At 32.6% G+C, this 19,470-nt stretch overlaps 1 protein-coding gene across 4 annotated transcripts in view; it reads left to right on the top strand.

The window, feature by feature from the left end:
- CNOT6L (CCR4-NOT transcription complex subunit 6 like) overlaps positions 1-19,470 on the top strand; it is an 85,345-nt gene that overhangs the window by 41,598 nt on the left and 24,277 nt on the right. For 3 of the 4 annotated variants that reach the window (XM_045858183.1, XM_045858179.1, XM_045858180.1), the window contains exons 5-8: positions 5,725-5,814; positions 12,808-12,876; positions 15,512-15,669; positions 17,923-18,077. In XM_045858183.1, the coding sequence (XP_045714139.1) occupies positions 5,725-5,814; positions 12,808-12,876; positions 15,512-15,669; positions 17,923-18,077 (472 nt within the window). The remainder of the gene's footprint in view (positions 1-5,724; positions 5,815-12,807; positions 12,877-15,511; positions 15,670-17,922; positions 18,078-19,470) is intronic. The other variant, XM_045858181.1, reaches the window with a different exon arrangement.

Here is a 19,470-nt window from a genome sequence, read left to right as displayed (position 1 = left end):
CTTTTGCTTTTCTAAAAATAGGATTTTTTCCTCTTGTTTTTTTCTAGATAATCTATAACTTCTATTGGTTTGGAATTTGTACATTTTATTTCTAGACTCTTAAGTGATGAATTTTGAAACCTTACCTTGAATGTATTTTTGAGAGTAAAAATTTTAGTAACATTTTTACTGAGCTATAATTTATATTTGGTGAAATTCACCCCTTCGGTGAATGTTGACAGACATATGCAGTTATGATGAGATTTTGAGATGACTTTTCTTCTTTAGTTTGTTTATATGCTGAATTACGTTGATAAATTTTCAAATATTGAACCAACCTTCTATTCCCATTTTATTTTTAAAAATTCTTTCCTTTTTTATTGTATTTTTGTTACCCTTATTCCCATTTTATTTTTTAACTTTATTTTTATTGTTTATGCTGTTACAGTTATTCCCAATTTTTCTCCCTTTCTTCACCTCCTCCCAGCCCCACCCTCTCCCTTCCCCAAGCCAGTCCCCATATTGTCCATGTCCATGGGTTGTGCATAAATGTTCTTTCGTTAATCTCTATTTCCGTTTTAAATACTATGTGGTCATTATATATTCTCTCTTTAATACGTTGTTGGATTTGATTTGCTAATATTTTCTGAGGATTTATACGTTTATGATGATAATACATATTCTGTAACATTTTTCTTACAATGTCTTTGGTTTGATTTCAGGATACTACTGACCTTTTAAAATGAGTTGGAAAATGTTTTTAACACTTCTATTTTCTGGAAGAGTTTGCATACATTTGTATTAGTGTATTTTAAAATGATCAGTTAAATTTTCCAATAAACCCATATGGGTCTGGAGTTTTCTTTGTTGAAATGTTTTAAACTAGTAATTCAATGTTTTTCACTGATACAGAACATTGAGGTTACCCTTTTCTTAGTACAGCCATTCCGGCTTGCTTTTGGTTATTGTTTGCATGGCATACCTTTACTTTCAACCTTTTTGGGCCTTGAATCTATAGTGTGTCTCTTGTGGACAGCATATAGTGAATTATGTTTCATTATTTATCCTGCCAACCTCTACTTTTAAATTAGAGTTTAATCCACTTTTAATATATTTGCTTATAAGGTAGGATGTATGTCCGACATTTTGCTGTTTGTTTTTTATGTCTGATATCCTTTTTGTTTCTTTGTTCCTCAATTAGTGACTTGTGTTTCTTTAAATGTATATTTTCCAATGTACCAATTAAATTCCCTTGTTTCTTTTGCTATATTATTTTAAGTTATTTTTTCCATGGTTACCCTGAGAATTACAATTAACATCTTAATTTAGAGCCATCTAATTTGGATTAATATCAACTTAATACCAATAATATTTAAAAAGTCCCTGGCCAGGTGGCTCTTATATGAGTAAAGTTGTCTCTTATATGAATCAAAAGAGTAAAAAAAAATTACATTTAAATTGTCTTTTATATGTACCTATGTGGTTACCTTTACTAGTACTCTTTATTTTTTTGTATGGATTCAAGTTACTGTCAATGTCCTTTTATTTCAGTCTGAAGGAATCCCTTTGGTATTTCTTGTTGTGATATGTCTGCTAGTGATGTCCTCACTCAATTCTTGTTTATCTGAGAATGTCTTAATTTCTTCTTTATTTTTGAAGGCTATTTTTGCTAGATACAGAATTATGGTGGACAGTTCTTTTTTCTTTTCAATTTTGAATATGTCATTCTACTGTCTTTTGGCCTTTTTGGTTTTTGTAAGAAATCAGCTATGTTGATCTTATTGAGGATCTATACATCATGAGTCACTCCTTTTGCATTGCTTTCAAGATTCTCTTTGTCTTCAACTTCCCACAGTCTTACTACAGTTTGCCTAGGTGTGGATCTCTTTCATTTTAATTTACTTGGAGTTTGTTCATCTTTTAGATGTGTATATTGTTATCAAATTTGAGATGCTTTTGGCCACTATTTACTAAAAAATTTTTTCTGTATTTTTCTTGCTTCTTCTTCTGGGACTTCTATTATGCTTCTGCTGGTACATTTGATGGTTGTCTGACTGCATAACCTCAATCCTAAAGTTCACAGATCCTTTCCTTTTCCTGTCTAATACTGCTCTTGAGCTCTTTTACTGTACTTTTTAACATCATAATTTGTATTTTGTTCCTTTCTTTAATTTCTATTTTTTTACTATTCTTTGGTGGGACACTGTTCTTAAATGTTTAATTCTTTAGACATGATTTTCTCTAGCTATTTGAACATATTAAAATAATTGTATTTTTAAAGTCTTTTCTAGTAAGTCCTTGCTGTGGTTTTTATTGTCCTTGGGGACAATTTATATTGATTGCATTTCCCTCCCTGTGTGTATGGAACATACTCTGTCATTTCTTTGCATGGTTCATTTTTTTTTTATTTAAGAGCTGGACATTTTAAATAATGTGGCAACTCTGAAATCAAAATCTCTCTCCTTCCCAGTGTTTTTTGTTGTTGCTACTTTGTTGTTTGTTGCTTTACGGACCTTATAACTGATTCTGTGAAGTTTGTATTCTTTATCATGTATGGCCATTGAGCCCTTTATTTATTTATTTTAAAAGATTTTATTTATTTTTAGAGAGAAGGGAAGTGACAGGGAGATAAACATCGATGTAAGAGAGAAACATCTATTGGTTACCTCTCACCCCATCTGGGGACTGAACCCGGTAGCCTAGGCTTGTGCTCTGACCAGGAATCAAACCTTTTGCTTTGTGGGACAACGCCCAACCAACTGAGCCACACCAAGCAGGGCAAGCCCTTCATTTAATTTGGTGATCAGAGATTTTTTTAAATGCCCAGAACCAATAAATTTTCTACTCTTGGCTAAGTAGTTCTGTGTGTGTTTTGGGAACACCTGAGTACACCTTCAGTACTCAACCAGGAAGTTTGTAAGTCTGCCTTAGCCTTCACTTTGTATTTGTGCATAGCCTGAAGGTCAGAAAGTGGCGAGAGGTTAGGCTGTTTTTAGTTTTTCCCTAAGCATGTGCATAGTGCTTCATATACATATGGCCTTCTGGGTTCCCCCAAAACATGTAAGAGCTTTTCAAAACCTTTATTGGTATCTTATTTCCAAGCTTTTAAGTTTTTTAGGTGGTCTGTTGTTTGCTTCATTTGCTTCCATGACCTCAGGTAGTCACAAAGTTAAAACATTTTTCATTAATGGTTTCCTCAAACATGCTCCCAAAACCTTTCTCTCCCCTCTAGCAGAAGTCTTTTTTGGCATTTGGCAAGAGTCAACCAGCACCTGGGTCAGGTAAAGGTCAGTCTTTGAAAGAAAGTCTCCAGCTTGGTTTTGGTAGCTCCAGTGGTTCCAAGCTGCCTTGGCAATGAAGGGATCAAGAGAAGTTAAAACTCCACGAATCACTGTTTTTACCCATATTCGTCTTTCTTCCTCAGTAAATACTCCCTGGATTGCTGCAATCATTTGGTTAATTTCCAGAGTTCTGAAGTAATTGATTCTGACAATCAGAATCAATTTTTGCTTCTTCTTCTTGTTACTGCTTTTGTGGAGGGACAAATTTTTGGAAGGACAAATTTTTGGAGGTTCTTACTTTGCCATTTTTCCAAGTTTTTTATCAATTTCTTTTTGAGCGAGTTATGGTAATTTCTGTCTTTCAAGGAATTTGTTCATTTCTTCTAAGTCGTTGAATTTATGGGCATATTTTTTAAATATTTCTTATTCTTTTACTGTCTAATAGATTGTTCCCTCTTTGCTTCTTAATATTTATAGGTTGTATCTTTTTGTCCTGGTCAAAGATAGGTTTATTAATTCATTACCTCTTTTTCAGAGTACCATGTTTTGTGTTCAGTAGTAATCTCTTGTTTTTATATTTTAAATTTTACTGATTTTTTTCTCTTCCTCTGCTTTCTTTGAGGATCGTTTGCTCTTATTGTTTTAGATTCTTAATATTGAAATTAGATCATTGATTTTAGATTTTTATTTTGTAATGTAACCATTAATGCCATAAATTTTGCTGTAAACACCAAGTTAGCTGCATCCTACAAAGTTTGATAATGTGTTTTTATTTTAATTCAGTTATAACATTTTAAATTCCCATGTGACTTCTTTGACCCATGGATAATTTAGAAGTGTGATATTCATGTGCACTTGAATGCATATTTTTCTGGTTTTTAGTAGAATATTATGTAAATATCATTCAAGTTGGTTGACAGTATCATTCTGGTCTTCATCTTTACTGATTTACTGATAGTTCTGTTCCTTATGTCTACTGCTCCAATTAATGTATATTAAGATTTTTTATTCTAATTCTCTTATTTCATGTTTTACATCTTTTTGATTCTTAGTGATGCCTTTTGGGTAATTTCTTTGCTGTTTTTTCTTTTCACTAATTTTGTTTTCAGCTGTATATAATCTGCCTAACTCATTCATCATATTTTCTCCCTAGCATTTCATTGAGTATACTAAAGTATGTAGCTTGACTAATTTTGATAAAAGTATACACTTATGTAACCATTGCCTTACTCAAGATATAAAACATTTTGTCACCCCAGAACAGTTCCTTTTCCTACTATCAAGGCTGTTGGAAACTGTTAACTAGATTTTCATTGTAGTTGTACAATTTTACACTCCCACCAACAATTTCTGAGAATTTCAAGTACTGCACATTTCTTTTTAACACTTTGGTTAATACTTTGTAATTTTATCCATTTTGGTGGTGGGGTGTTGCATTGAAGATTTTGTTTGTTTTTTTAATAGCTAGAACCTTAATTTATGGAATTTCTATGGGTTTTATTTTTTCAGCTCTCTTTGCCAAATGTTTACATGCTTGCCTTAACAAATACCACTTTTATTTCTTAATGAATATATAGACTGTTAACAACATCTTGTCTTTTGGTAAGAGTAAGATAAATCTGCATTCTTAGTACTCAGATATCCTTGATCAGTATCATTAAAAAATTCTTTTTCTTTTTTTTTAAAGATTGTATTTACTTATTATTTATTTTTTTAGAGAGGGAAGGGAGGGAGAAAGTGAGAGAGAAACATCAATGTGCAGTTGCTGGGGGCCGTGGCCTGCAACCCAGGCATGTGCCCTGACTGGGAATTGAACCTGTGATACTTTGGTTCACAGCCCATGCTCAATCCACTGAGCTACGCCAGCCAGGGCAAAAAAATTCTTTTTCTTTATTGTTGTTCAGGTGCAGTTTTCTCCATTCCTCCCCTCCCGCCTCGCCTACCCCATCTCCCATCTTCAGTCCTTCCTTTCATCTCTCATTTTACTAACTCATCTTGGTAACGGGTTTTCTTGTTCACTTGAAATATCTTCCTTTTCTCATCTGTAATATAAATATTCCAAGTAGGATGACTCTCCCTCTCCTTTATATCATTCATTCTTTCTCATAAGGGCTTTTTGTTTTTCAGTTAAAATATTGTCCTCAAAGACAAATACAGAACCTATAGTGGTTACTTAAAGTGCCAAGTTGTGATATTACCTAAGAATTGAGCAAGATTAATATTTATATGATTATGTATACATGTGATTTTCACAAACATAAATGATAAGGATATAATATAAATAGTGGCATGTGGGAAAAATAACTCTTAAAGTTTTTCTTTATGAATACCAGAGCATTTCTTTAAATTCAAGTTATTTATGTTTAGATTAAATATAGTAAGATTCACTATATAAAATTATGTTTTTTTGGTCTGGTCTCACTATTGTAAGTCTTACATATTATATTTTTCTCTTCTGCTTTAGGCAATCCTTTATCACAGGATATACTCAATTTATACCAGGACCCAGATGGAACCCGAAAGCTACTGAACTTTATGCTTGACAATCTTGCAGGTAATTTTTAGTGCTAAAGCAATAAACTCTACATATATTACTATTAACTAATGTGTCACATTTTACTTAAGAGTATCTAACCATTTTTTATAAGTGCCTATAGGTGTGCAATTCCTGCCATTAGTATATCCTAGGGTAGTGGGATATTCTTTTCCTAAACTGAGTGCTTTTTCTATTAACCAAGCAATATGTAAGGAACTTTTGTTTCATTCTCTCCTTTAATCTTTATAAGATTACCTAGGAGGTAGGAATTTTTACTGGCATTGTACAGGCAAATTCTGAGATACAGAAAGTAAAGCAATTTACCCAACTAAACACAGCTAGCTAATGACCGCTATGAACCCAGGACATAATTCTCTTTTGGTTAGAGTTTACACCTTATTTTTCAGTTCTTTCATATTTAACCTTTCTGCTCCCCTCTATGTTAGTATTTCCGTCTGTTTGCTTGCTTTAAGTTTATTTTGTTCTCTTTCTTATTCAGTATAACAACTTAGATTGTTGATTTGAGACCTTTCCTTTTATATTAATGTAAGCATATAGCATTGTAAATGTACCTTGCAGATCTGTTTGTTGCATTCTACAAAGTTTGATATGTTGTGTTTTTTATTTCCATTCTGTTTAATATATTTTTAAAAAATTCTCTTTGAGCCATGGCTGGTGTGGCTCAGTGGATTGAGTGCCAGCCTGGGAACTGAAAGGTCACAGGTTTGATTCCCAGTCAAGGCACATGCCTGGGTTGTGGGCCAGGACCCCATTTGGAGCATGCAAGAATCTGATGTTTCTCTCCCTCTCTTTCTCACTCCCTCGCTATAAAAAAAATAAATAAAATCTTTTAAAAATTTCTTCTTTGATTCTTTGTCTTTGACTCATAAATTATTTACAAATGTTTACTTTTCTGTTGTATTTTATTATTTTTTGAGTCTAATTTACTGAGTTTTATATTTTGAAGCTTTGTTGTTTGGTAGATAACATTTTGGATTGTTACATTTTCTTTGTGGCTTGATCTTTTCAATCATTATGTAATGACCTTTCTTGTTTCTAGTATTTACTCTGCTCTTAAGTATACCTTATCTGATAATAATATAACCACTCTGACTTTTTGTGTAATGCGGGTATAGTCTTTTTCTCTCCTCATACTTATAGACAGCATACAGTTGAGTCATGTGTCATGTTTTTTTTATCTATTCCATCAAGATTCAACTTTTATAATTTGTGTATTGAAACCATTTACATATAGTTTAATTGTAAATATGTATAACTTAAGTTTGCCATTTTAGTACTTGTTTTCTGATTGTTTCCTGTCTTTCCTCTTCCTTCATTTATCTCTCTTGTTTTCCTGTGGATTACTTAAACATATTTTAGGATTCTATCTTGTTTTATTTTTGCTGTTTTTAAGTACATTGTCTTTATAATTTTTTTCTTTTCTTTATAATTTTCTTAGTGGTTGCTCTAAATATCACAACATCCATACTTAGCATAGTCTCCTGATAATGGCATTTTATCACATAAATGAATCATTGATGCCTTACTTCCATTTATGTTTCTATAACCTTCCCACTTTTAAATGTACAAGAGGGGACCTCCCTCAAAAAACAGAATTTATTTTTTTAAAATCATGTATTTATTCTTACATGTTTAAACTTAAATAACCTTCAAAGTACTCTCCATTTGATGGAATACACCTATCGAGATGTTTTTTCCACTGCTCAAAACAGTTTTTATAATTATGTTTTATTGATTATGTTCTCACAGTTGTCCCAATTTTTCCTTCTTTTCCCCTTTTCACCCAGCACCCCCCATTCCCTCAGGCAATCCCTACAACTTTGTTCACGTCCACTGGTCACGTGTATAGATTTTGTGGCTACTCCATTTCCTATATTGTACTTTACACCCCCAGGCTATTCTGTAAAACTACCAGTTTGTACTTCCTAATTTGAACTTGTTGATTTGGATGACTTTTAGTGTTCCTGGCATTTCTTGTTTTACCTTTTCCACATTGGCAAAATGTTTCCCTTTTCAGACTTTTTCATTCAGGGAAACAAACGGGAAAAAAAGTCAATCGGGGTGAGATTGGGTGAATAGGGAGGGTGGGGCACAGGGATCATGCTGTTTTTTGGTCAAAAACTGCTGAACACTCAGTACAGTGTGGGAAGGTGCACTCAGACATCGCCCATCATGAAATGGGCAAACATAGGAAGAGTCTTCAAAAAAAATTCACTGAAGCCCATGCAGTCTCCCACAAGAACACCAGCTGGCACATGGTGCAGATGGGTTCCTAGAATACTCACCCCGCGAAAGAAGCCTGTACTACAAGGGACCCACCCTCCAGAAGATAATTCCAGTATTTTGGGGTCTCCCAGTTGTCTCTGGTGTTTTTCCTACCTATGCTGAGGGCCACACAGATGTGGTTTGTGCTTCTACTATCATTTTAAGAAGCTCGTGTGGAGAAGGATGATCTGTTAAATTAACTCCTATTTTTTTACTTGTTCCTTGTTTGTTTTTTTAATATTCTAATTTTTCTGTATTATTTTCTTTCTCCTAAGAGAGGTTCCTTTAGCCATTCATTTCTCAAGGGCACATTTGCTAGCAACAAAGTCTCTTAGTTTTCTTATGATAACATCTTTATTTCCCCTGGATTTCTGAAGGATAATTTTATTGAATACAGAACTTGTGTTTGATGCTTTTCTTTCAGCACTTAAAAAATGGTGTACCAATTTCTCTGGCCACCATGTTTTCAGAAAAGAAACCTGTTGTTCCCTTATAGGTAATGTGTAATGTCTATCTGATATATTTGAGAGTTTTATGTTTAATTTTCAGTCTAATTATAATGTGTCTTGATGTGGATTTGTTTGGGTTTATATTCTACTTGAAGTTTGCTTACCTTAAATTTGTAGACATATGTCATTTACTAAATTTGGGAATTTTTAGTCATAGTCTCTGAAGAATAGTGTTTAAATCTACATTCCTCCTCCCCTTCTTCTGGTCTCTGAATATATGAATTTAGAGCTTTCGTGATAGTCCCACAGGTCTCAAGCTTCATTTACTATTTTTTTAGTTTATGTTTTTATATTAAATAAATTTTATTGGTTCTTAAAGTCAATCATTTTATCTTTTTAAATCTTCATTATTGTGCTTTTTCTGTGAGTTTTATTATTTTGTTTATTGTATTCTTTCAGTTCAATAATATCAGTTTGGTCCTTTTTATTTTTATATGTTTATTTTTCACTTTGAAAGACCTTTCAATTTTCAGGTAAACAGAAATAAAGCAAGACATTTAGATATCCAGGACCTTGGGAGGGTTGTGAATCAGAGGCATAGTATATGGGATGCATCCTTTCTCATACGGGGCACAAATATGGCCTCTGCCCTTGGCCATGGAGAGAACACTTCTCCCCATCCAGGTGGCTGCTCTGGCTGCCCAAGATGCAGTGGGCTGAAAACACTCTGGTTTTAGTGAGGGAGGCCAATGTCCCAGACACCCAGGCTTAAGGCCAAAGCACCATTTATTTTATAAACAACACTTAAAATTCTCATGGTTCTGGGGACCTGATGTCGGGATCGAGATATTGGCAGGGTTGGTTCCTTCTGGGAGGCTCGATGAAGAATCTGTTGTGGGCTTCACTCTGAGCTTTTTGGGGACACCTTAAATTCTTGGCATTTGTTGCTTTGTGTCTGCTTTGTCTCAATCTCTGATTCCATTGTCACATGGCTTCTGAGTGCCCAATTTGGTCCTTTTTAAAACATGTAACTTGGGCTTCCTTGCTGGGGGTTTCTTTATTTGTCTCAAGAGAATGTGTAATTGTTTCCAGAAGCAGCTTTACCATGGCTGCTCTAAAATATGTCAGATAATTTCAACATCTGGATTATCTCTGTTGGTGTTTGTTGGAATCTTGTGTAATTATTTTCCTGATCTTTGGTGTGACCAATAATTTTCAGCTGTACCCTGGATATTTGGAATATTAAGTTAGGAGATGCCCGTTGATTTTTAAATTTCAGTTTTAGCTGGCAGTTGCCCGGTTTAGTTTTACCATATAGTTTTTGTCAGCCTTTCCAAGCTCATGTGATTCTATTACTGTGAGCACACCATGCCCAGTGCTGCTGACCCCTGTGAGCTGCAGGATGGGTTGGCTCTCTTGGGCTGTGCTAGAGTGGTTGCCATCAGCAACACTGAATCACCCACATTGCCAAAAAAGAAAGGAACAGAGAGAAACTACAAAAGTAGCTGGTAAATAATTAACAAAATGGGTAATAAGTACATGCCTAATAATAATTACATTAAAGGGTGAAGGGCTGGAAACAAATACTCCAAGCAAATGGACGGGGAAAAAAAGGCTGGAGTAGCAATACTCATATCAGACAAAATAGACTTCAAAAAAAGGGCCAGAAAAAGAGACCCAGAAGGTCACTTCATAATACTCAAGGGAAGAGTCCATCAAGAAGACATAAACATTGTAAATATATATGCACTCAACATAGGAGCACCCAAATACATAAAGAAAATTTTGGAGGACTTCAAGAAAGATGTTGACAGCAACGCAATTATAGTAGGGGATTTCAACACCCCACTGTCAAAAATGGATGGATCTTCCAAACAAAATATCAACAAAGATATTGAAGCATTTATCAATGTTCTAGATCAAATGGACTTAACTGATATATACATAGAGAGCCTTTCATCCCAAAGAAATAATTACACTAAAGGATCATAAGAAACTACTATGAACAATTATATGCCAACAAATTAGATAACCTAGAAGAAATAAATTCCCAGGAACATAGACCCTCTCAAGACAATTTTGATGAGATACAAAATCTGAATAGACTGATTAGTAGTAATCAAAAACCTCCCAACAAAAAAAAGTCCAGGACCAGATGGTGTCACTATTGAATTCTACCAAATATTCAAAGGAGGCTTAATACCAATCTTTCTCAAACTCTTCCAAATAATAGAAGATGAAGGAACTCTTCCAAACTTATTTTATGATGTCAGCATTACCCTAATTCCAAAATCAGACAAGAATGCCCCAAGAAGAGATAAATCAAGTGGGATTTATCCTAGGTATGTAAAAGTGGTTCACCATCTACATTAATATAATGAAGGATAAAGTCAAATGATCATCTCAGTAGATGCAGAAAAACATTTGACAAATTCAACATGTATTTTATGATAAAAACCCTTAAAGTGGATATAGAGGTAATGTACCTCAAAATAATAAAGGCCATAAATGACAAGCCCACAGCTGACATCATACTCAATGGTGAAAATTCTAAAGCATTTCCTATAATAGCAGCATTACAAGGAAACCCAATCTCTGCTTCTATGTAACATAATATTGGAAGTCTGAGCCAGAACAGTTAAGAAAGAAAAAGAAATAAAAGACATCCAAATTGTAAAGGAAGAAGCAAAACTGTCACTATTTGCAGATGACATAATAATATATTTAGAAAACCCTAAAGACTTTGTAAAAAAAAAAAACAACAACCATTGGAACTAATAAATGAATTCAATAAAGTTGAAGTACACAAAATCAGTACACAAAAATGCTGCATTTCCATACACCAATAATGAAGAATCAGAAAGAGAAATAAAGAAAACACTCCCATTTATAGTTGCATCAAAAAGAATAAAATACCTAGGAATAAATTTAACCCAGGGTGAAAGACATATATATTGAAAACAAGACACTAATGAAAGAAATTGAAGAAGACATAAGTAAGTAGAAATATATTTTGTGTTCATGGATTGGAGGAATCAATATTGTTACAATGTCCATACTACCCAAGCAATCTCCAGATTCAGTGTAAACCTTATCAAAATTACAAATGACATTTTTCAAAGAACTAGAACAATAATCATATTATTTGTATGGGACCACACACACACACACACACCCCAAATAGCTAAAACAGACATCCTTTAGGTAGGCTTTTAATACAAGAATGGTTAGTAAGGTGATATTTCAAAATGTTGGATACTTGCATGGACATTTCTGTGTCTGGATGAAGATGGAATGTTTTTGTTTTAAAGAAATACATTTCTTAGCCACTAATACCCCTGGCAAATCTGCAAACTTGTTTCAGATTGTTCTGTAATTGAAAACTTTTTAAAAGAAGGAAGAAAAGGGAGTTGTTCAATCTTAACTTAATGAATTTTCTTTCTTCTGATAGTTGGGTAATATTTAGTTCCATGGTATTAATAATCATATCTGAGCATTTAATATATAACCAATGTCATTTTCTGTACAATCTAGTTATTTTTTTATCTCTTGCTTTGCGTTGGTGTTATGAAAGATTTAAATTAGGAAATTAAGGCCCATTAGAAAATAGGCCCCAGCTGGTGCGGCTCAGTGGCTTGAGCAGAGGTCTGCAAACCAAAGAAAATACATTAATTTTTACTATATACTCATATGTGTTGTTTTCTATTTTAAAGATATTTGAATGTTTGCCTTTGTTAGTGGCTCAGTTAGTTGAGTGTTGTCCCAGTACACCAACACACCAAAAGGTTGTGGCAACTGATCAATGTTTCTCTCTCATACCAAGTTTCTCTCTCTCCACCATCTCCCACCCAACCCCCAAAATCAGTAAACACACATTCTTGGGTGAGGATTTAAAAAAAAAAAGATATTTGAGTATTTTAATCCATCAATATGTTGGAACTTCACATAGCTTTGATTTCCTTAGCAGGGAACAAGGCTAAGTCAATGTGTATTTAAGATGTAAAAACCCGATTAAGGTTTTAAATAGTTACTTTTCATAAATACAATATAAGTGGAAGTGCCATTGAGTTTCTTAATATTCTTTTTGTATATTATGTGTTTTCTGCATTGCTCTTCTTAAACTTCCTTTGGCTTACAAATTTTCATTATATTTCATTATATTTTTAAGTCAGTTTGTGGGTCATTACAACTGAAGAGAAAACAAGTTGATTTGATATTATAAAATAAATGATACTGATTTTAGTAATCGTCTTATGTTAAACTTTTGTTTTTTTAGTTCATCCAGAGCAGCTTCCTCCGAGGCCATGGATTACATTAAAAGAACGAGACCAAATTCTGCCATCAGGTAAATAGTTCTTATCTTTCCTTGACTTTTTAAAGGAATACTTGAAATGCCACTTGAGCATTGTGGTATAATGAACAAGCCTTCATTTTATTGATGTCTTATGTACAAGAATCTCCTGTCTTTCACAGTGATGCATCTCTTGGTTTTATAATGATTCCTGTTAGAATGGCTATTTTGTGTTAGAATGACATCTTCACACAGGGTATTGGGAGATGTAAAGAAAAAAAAGAGTAATAATGAATCTTCTGAAAAATGTAACCTGCTTAGGTACTTAAATTTTTCTCGAGAAGGTAGTCTTATAACACTTGTGAAAGAATAATTTAGACTGGATAGGTATTTGCTATATTGGAAACAAAATATAATGCCAGGCCGGTGGTTTAGAAATGGTACAGGTTGAGCATTTGAACAATTTAAGAAATATGATTTAGCACTTCTAGAACTGCAGTAATGTAGAAAATATAAACCTTTATTACTTCTTTATGGAGACCAATAATGATATGACATCATTTATAGGGTTTTTTACTGCTCATTAAGACATATTATGATTGGGAATTCTACTTTAAAAAAGTTATAAATTGGTATTTCTCCAATTGCCTTCTTTTTAATCACAAGAATAATAGTTTCCATGGTATCTAATTTCATTACAAAATTTAGAAATAAAAATTTTACTATTTTAATATGAAGATTAAACCAATCTCTGAATACTGATTCTTTAATGATTTTTGATGGGTAAATCACAGAGTTTATTATGTACTTTTTAAGCCTTTCTGTTTGTGAGGGGTTTTTTTTTAGTTATGAAGTAAGAGGATTCAGAAAAAAATAATTTGCTTTGATATTGGGAAATGTGAGCAGTAGAACATCTTCATGGTTCTATTTGTCTTTTAATAATACTGAGAAATATTATAATACATCTCTGTCTTCCAGAAGTAATAATTTTAAGCCACCACACTATAGATCCACAGTATCAACCTGTGTTAAGAGACACTGGGTCAATGCCACAAATAACATTCTGTTATCAGGATATACATTGGCGGAGTGAAAAAAGAGTACCTAAGATTTTCTATGAAGCCTTAAGTTAGGCAGATGTTATGTTTAGCCTTAAGTTAAGATAGATTTTATGTTTAGCCTTCCCTAATGCTTAATTAGTTCCTTTCTGGTACTAAAAACACCATTTTAGAGTTAGTCAAAGCAACCCCTTTTCAAGCATGAGTGAACATAATTTTGAAGGAAAGCATTGTTGTTGTTACTGCATAACTACGTTTCCATTAGGAAAAGAAACAACAGGAACAAGTTTTCAGTTGGTTGTTGAATTCTCAGAGTAATGTGTTCTTGGATTTTTCTTATTGAAAAACAAGTATGGATTTTTCTGGAGATGTATGGTGCTTCACTGAGTAGACTCTGAGTGCTAAAAAAATATATTAAAAATGTCTTTTACTTCTGGTGTATAGGGAGATATGGATAATAAACAATGATGGCTAAGGGTAATCTATAACTACAAAATTATAATTATTAAACTATGTAAGATTAAATACAAAAGAGTGAAAATGGTACCAGTAACAAAATTGCTACCAGTCAGATCCCTAGAGGACCATTGAACTAAGTTTGTCTTAATTCTTTTACCATCATCTGAATCTGAAACAACTTTAATCATGTTACTTTATTACTTGGATTTCTCACCTTTTATTTAAATATGTGATTCTGAACTGTGTCTGCTCATTTTAATCATCTGGGATACTTTTTATAAATAGGAATACCCAGATCCTACTATATGGACTTAATTTGTCTGAGCAGAACCCTGGGTATCAGCTGTTTTTGTTTATTTGTTTTTAAAGCTCTGTAGACTGATTCTAGTAGGCAGCTAGGACAAAGAATTACTGGTTAAGATACTGGCTTTTCAAACTGATATGCATGTTATGTGAATCACCTGATAATTTTGTTAAATTGCAGATTCTGATTTAATAGATTTTGGGGGACCAAAAGATTCTTCATTTGTAAGATAACTGATGTCTGGTCCTTAGAGCACACACTTTTGAGTAGCAAGAATACAGACTAGGTTCTCCCAACTATTTGCTCACAGTCTTTTTATGGTTCAGGGGCATTTTAAAATGAGAATCTAATTTCAGAAATGAACAACTTGATTTGGCAACAAGGATTCTTGTATAACTTCCCTTGGTTAGTCCATGTTGATCTGGTTCAGAGCAGTGAGAGTAGTAAGAGGTCTGAAAAAGTACTGTGTGGACATTTCATTAATAGAAATTAATGAAATTATAACCTTTTAAAGAGAACAAAAGTAAAATTTACTTTTATTTCAGTTTTATAAAGAAGCTTTGCTCAACAAATTATGTGCAAAAATTAGCACTTTTATTTAAAATTTGTATTTCTATTTATTGAAGTAAATTTCCTAAAATTCTCAAATGTGAACTGTTAGTTTAATTCTAGTAAAATTGCTTTGGTGTGATGGACTCCAGTAGCTTTTGTGGATATCATGTAATACATTCTTGCCTGAGGCATTTCACAATGATGATATTTTGAGTATATTTGTGTGCCCTCTGTGCTTCTGCACATTATAATCGCTTTATAAAAAATTGCCTAATTTTTTCCCTTTTGTCTGTTGTTTTTTTCCCCCACTTCTTAGCATCATTCACGGTTATGTGTTACAATGTGTTATGTGATAAATACGCTACCCGGCAGCTATATGGCTATTGCCCATCCTGGGCATTAAACTGGGAATACAGGAAAAAGGGAATTATGGAAGAAATTGTTAACTGTGACGCAGATATCATTAGTCTTCAGGTAACAAAATAGAAATCAAATTGTCTTTTAAGTTAAAGGTGAACTTAAAAGATTTTCTGTGAGAGATCCTGTGTACAAAGCAAAATTCAAAAGGAATTGTTTTCTCTATTCTTAAAAAAATTGATTATTTTATTTTTTTGAAATATGCTTTTATAGAAAGATCTTTACAGTTGTTTATCATTTGTCAAATTTAACAGACTTTTACAAGTCCATTGATATATCAAAGTACTGAGCTTAACCCCTGAAAAAGAAATATTAGCATACTATTCATAATTAGTCATGCCACAAAATTTTCAAAAATAGATAATTTTAATAAGCACATAAGAAGTTTGCACAGTGAAACTGTTTTGCTAAGTACAGCCATCCATTTGCAACTCATTTACTATTAAGTGAAAATTATCTCACATATTATTCATGTCAACAATTCATCTCATCCACAAATTATTGGTAGTGACAAAACAAAAAACTACAGAAGATTGTGTTTTTTTATGCATATGAATTTAACTTTTAATTTGTAAAAACAATCATTTCCCACTTTTGTTCCTTAATGATAAACATTTTAAACATTTAAAAATATTGTAGTGTAAATCATGCAATTTTGCCTTATTTAAAACCCATATCTGAAAATTAGGTTCTTCTGTTTATAACACTTTGTTACAATAAATTTAACTGAAGAAGTGCCTTTCATTGAAATATGTTTCTTTTCAACACTCAGCCAATGAATAGCCAAGTAAGTTTTATAGTAATTTTTAGTAACTTTTCTCTTAGCAACTTTCAAAGCATAAATCTTTAAAAGCATAAATCTATAAAATCTTTTCAGCATAGCCTGAGAAGAAATTATTACTTCTTAAATATTTTTTTGTAGTACAGTTTGACTATTTTTATGTCGTCCATGATTTATATGACTTCATGGGAAATAATAAAAATCTTCAAAAATTAAATTTTCAACACTGAGGACTGACACAGAATTGGGGGGATGAGGAAACAAACAAAATTAGGATTATTATTACTTAATTGTCTGTTTTGATTTTGTATTTGCAGTAATAACAGCCTTTATAGTCTTCTAAGTAAAAGTATAGTTTGAGGGATAAAAACACCATAATAAAAAAATTCTCTTACCAATATCACCCCAATGAATTTGATTTAAAAAATTTTTTTAAAGCGAGAAATGTTACATTATCAGAAATGGTAATTTAAAAAATTAAAATTATTATTCTAAAATCTACTCTGGGAAGTAGCCTTGGCTAAATATGTTAATAAGAATTGATTTTTCAAATGTGGGTCATATACAACTGTATACCAAAATATATTTCCTATTATAAAAGAAATACTACCACATAAAGTGTTAAGTGTAGAAAAGTTGAACATTTTGAAAAAACATAAAATATGGAAGAAAACACCTAATTTCATATCCCAAAGATAGCTGCTGTGTTAGAACTTCTAAACTGTGCCTTGTACACATTCTTATGCATTTATTTATTTGCAGATACATTTTTAAAATAAGGTCGACATCACACTATTGACATTTTCGTTCTTGTTTATTGTACTTAAGGCACTATATGTATTACTAAAAATTTTCCAAATTAATTATATGAATATATATTAATTGCTTTATCATTTTCCTTGCTGTTGGACATTTAGGTATGTTATAAAACCATGTTGTTACAAGCATTACCATACATAAATCATTATCCTCACACTTGATTTTTTCATTTGGGAGGATTTGTTAAATTTTGTGGGCTAAAAATAAAATAACGTAACTCAGTAATTACTAAATTAAGAGACCATTGGACTCAGGTACCTAAAAATTTTTTAAAGTAGAATATTTTGTTGATTGATCTTAAGCTTCTCATTCTTGGGTATTATTCCTTTCTATCACAGTTGAAAAAGATAAAAAATTCTTAAAATTACCTTTCTATATGTAAAATTTACTACTCCCTACCACTTAATCTATAATATGAGCAACTGTCTTTGATTAATTACCAGTTGTGAAGAAGTGAAGTATAGTGGAATGAACTCTATATTGTGAATCAAGAGGCTTGGGTTCCACTAACTGTTTGAGCGTGAGAAAATCATGTAATACCTGGTTCTTTCAGGCTTACAAAGCTGCCATTATGAAGTGGCAGGTGTTAGCAGTAAGGTAAGAGATAATATTGTTAACTTAGTCACAACTTACTCATAATGCTTAACATTTTTATATCTTTCTTAGCGTTTTCCTCTGTCATGTGGGTGATAACTTTTCTTTTATCTCAGGAAGTGGAAACAGAGCAATACTTCACTCTCTTTCTGCCAGCATTGAAGGAGCGTGGATATGATGGGTTTTTTTCTCCAAAGTCACGTGCCAAAATCATGTCTGAGCAGGAGAGAAAGCATGTGGATGGTTGTGCAATATTCTTCAAAACAGAAAAGTGAGTTAAGGAAACAAAGCAAAATAGTGTAAACTTATTTCTTTAATTATTCCATGTTTGAAATTGTCTTTGATTTGACCCTTTAAAATAAAGAGCTAGAAAACAAGTGATATAAAAATTGAATTTTAAGTAAATTCATACACTTGGTGGTGGTGTCATAATCATGCCTAAATATATTTACATGAAGGAAAATACTAGTTTTGGTGTAAAAAAGAAATTAATACAGTTTAAAATTAGAAATAAGTTTTGAATTTTTTCCTGTGATTTTTTTTTATTATTTGGCCTTTTTCAGAATCATTCATTTTAGCAACCTTTTCTTCTTTTTCAGTTAACATTTTATACATTTATTTAACCACTAAATGATTACTGAGCATTTGCTTTGTGACAAGTACTGTGCTAGTCACAGTTGATACCGATATAGATAAGACAGTTATTAATTCCACTGAGAGCTGTAGTCTAGTAGGAACAGGTAAGCATGTAAGAAAATCACAAGATAATATGGTATATAAGATAAAAATAGGCATTAAAATAAGGCAAGACAGAAGAGAGGCCCAGAGCTTACGGAAGTAGGGAATTAAAAGATTGAAACAAGATAGTGGAAAGCAGTCATCAAATATAAAGAAAACACAACCTGTGGCTTTTTGGGGGGGCAGTAGGGGGGGCTGTTAATATAGTTGATTACAATACAGTCAAAATGAGAATATTATGAATCTACTTATTAAAATACATAAATGATCTTGTAGAGGCTTCTGTGCTTTAATATTCTTGAGCTTAAATTGGAAAACTGCACTCAGCCTCCTTACTTCAGAAGTAGTAACAAGAATTAAATGAGGTAATGAAGGGCTAGGTACTTTGTAAACTATTAAGTGTCCTGGACATGTTTTTGTTATATTTCTGTTTCTGTAGTCAATTTGTAATTTTATTACTTCTCTCTTATTGGGTTTATTATGTTGTGTGCCCTGGATTTAGAACTGCATTTCCTACTTGAGAGTGCAGAGCTGTCACATGCTTAGAAGATATCCCTTGAGTGTTGGATGAGTGACTAGATGGTTAGAGGCAGATTCTTTTGGTTATCATCATGAGGAAAGAGAGAAGAGTATTTTTGCCTCATGAAGGCTGGCAATTGTAGAGTGGAAAATTTGGAGGGACCTTTAAAATTTGGAGGGACTGAAATATGTAAAGTCTGATAGGGGTTGAACCTCATGAATAATAATTTGGGTTTAATACATTAGTTAGAGAATCATCTACTTACAGGATAAGCATATACATGCTTACCACTATTTTCCTGTTTAATACCTATTATAACAAAGCCAGTTAAATGTTTTTATTGGTATAGGTATATTACCAGCATGTTATTTTAAGTAAATGAAGTAAATGAATTTGAAAGATATTT

The sequence above is a fragment of the Phyllostomus hastatus genome, unplaced genomic scaffold (genome assembly GCF_019186645.2).
Source record: "Phyllostomus hastatus isolate PE091 unplaced genomic scaffold, TTU_PhHast_1.1 phas_scaffold_1674, whole genome shotgun sequence".
Lineage (NCBI taxonomy): Eukaryota > Metazoa > Chordata > Mammalia > Chiroptera > Phyllostomidae > Phyllostomus > Phyllostomus hastatus.
The sequence above is the reverse complement of the archived record's forward strand: the minus strand, read 5'-3'. Positions and strand labels throughout refer to the sequence as shown.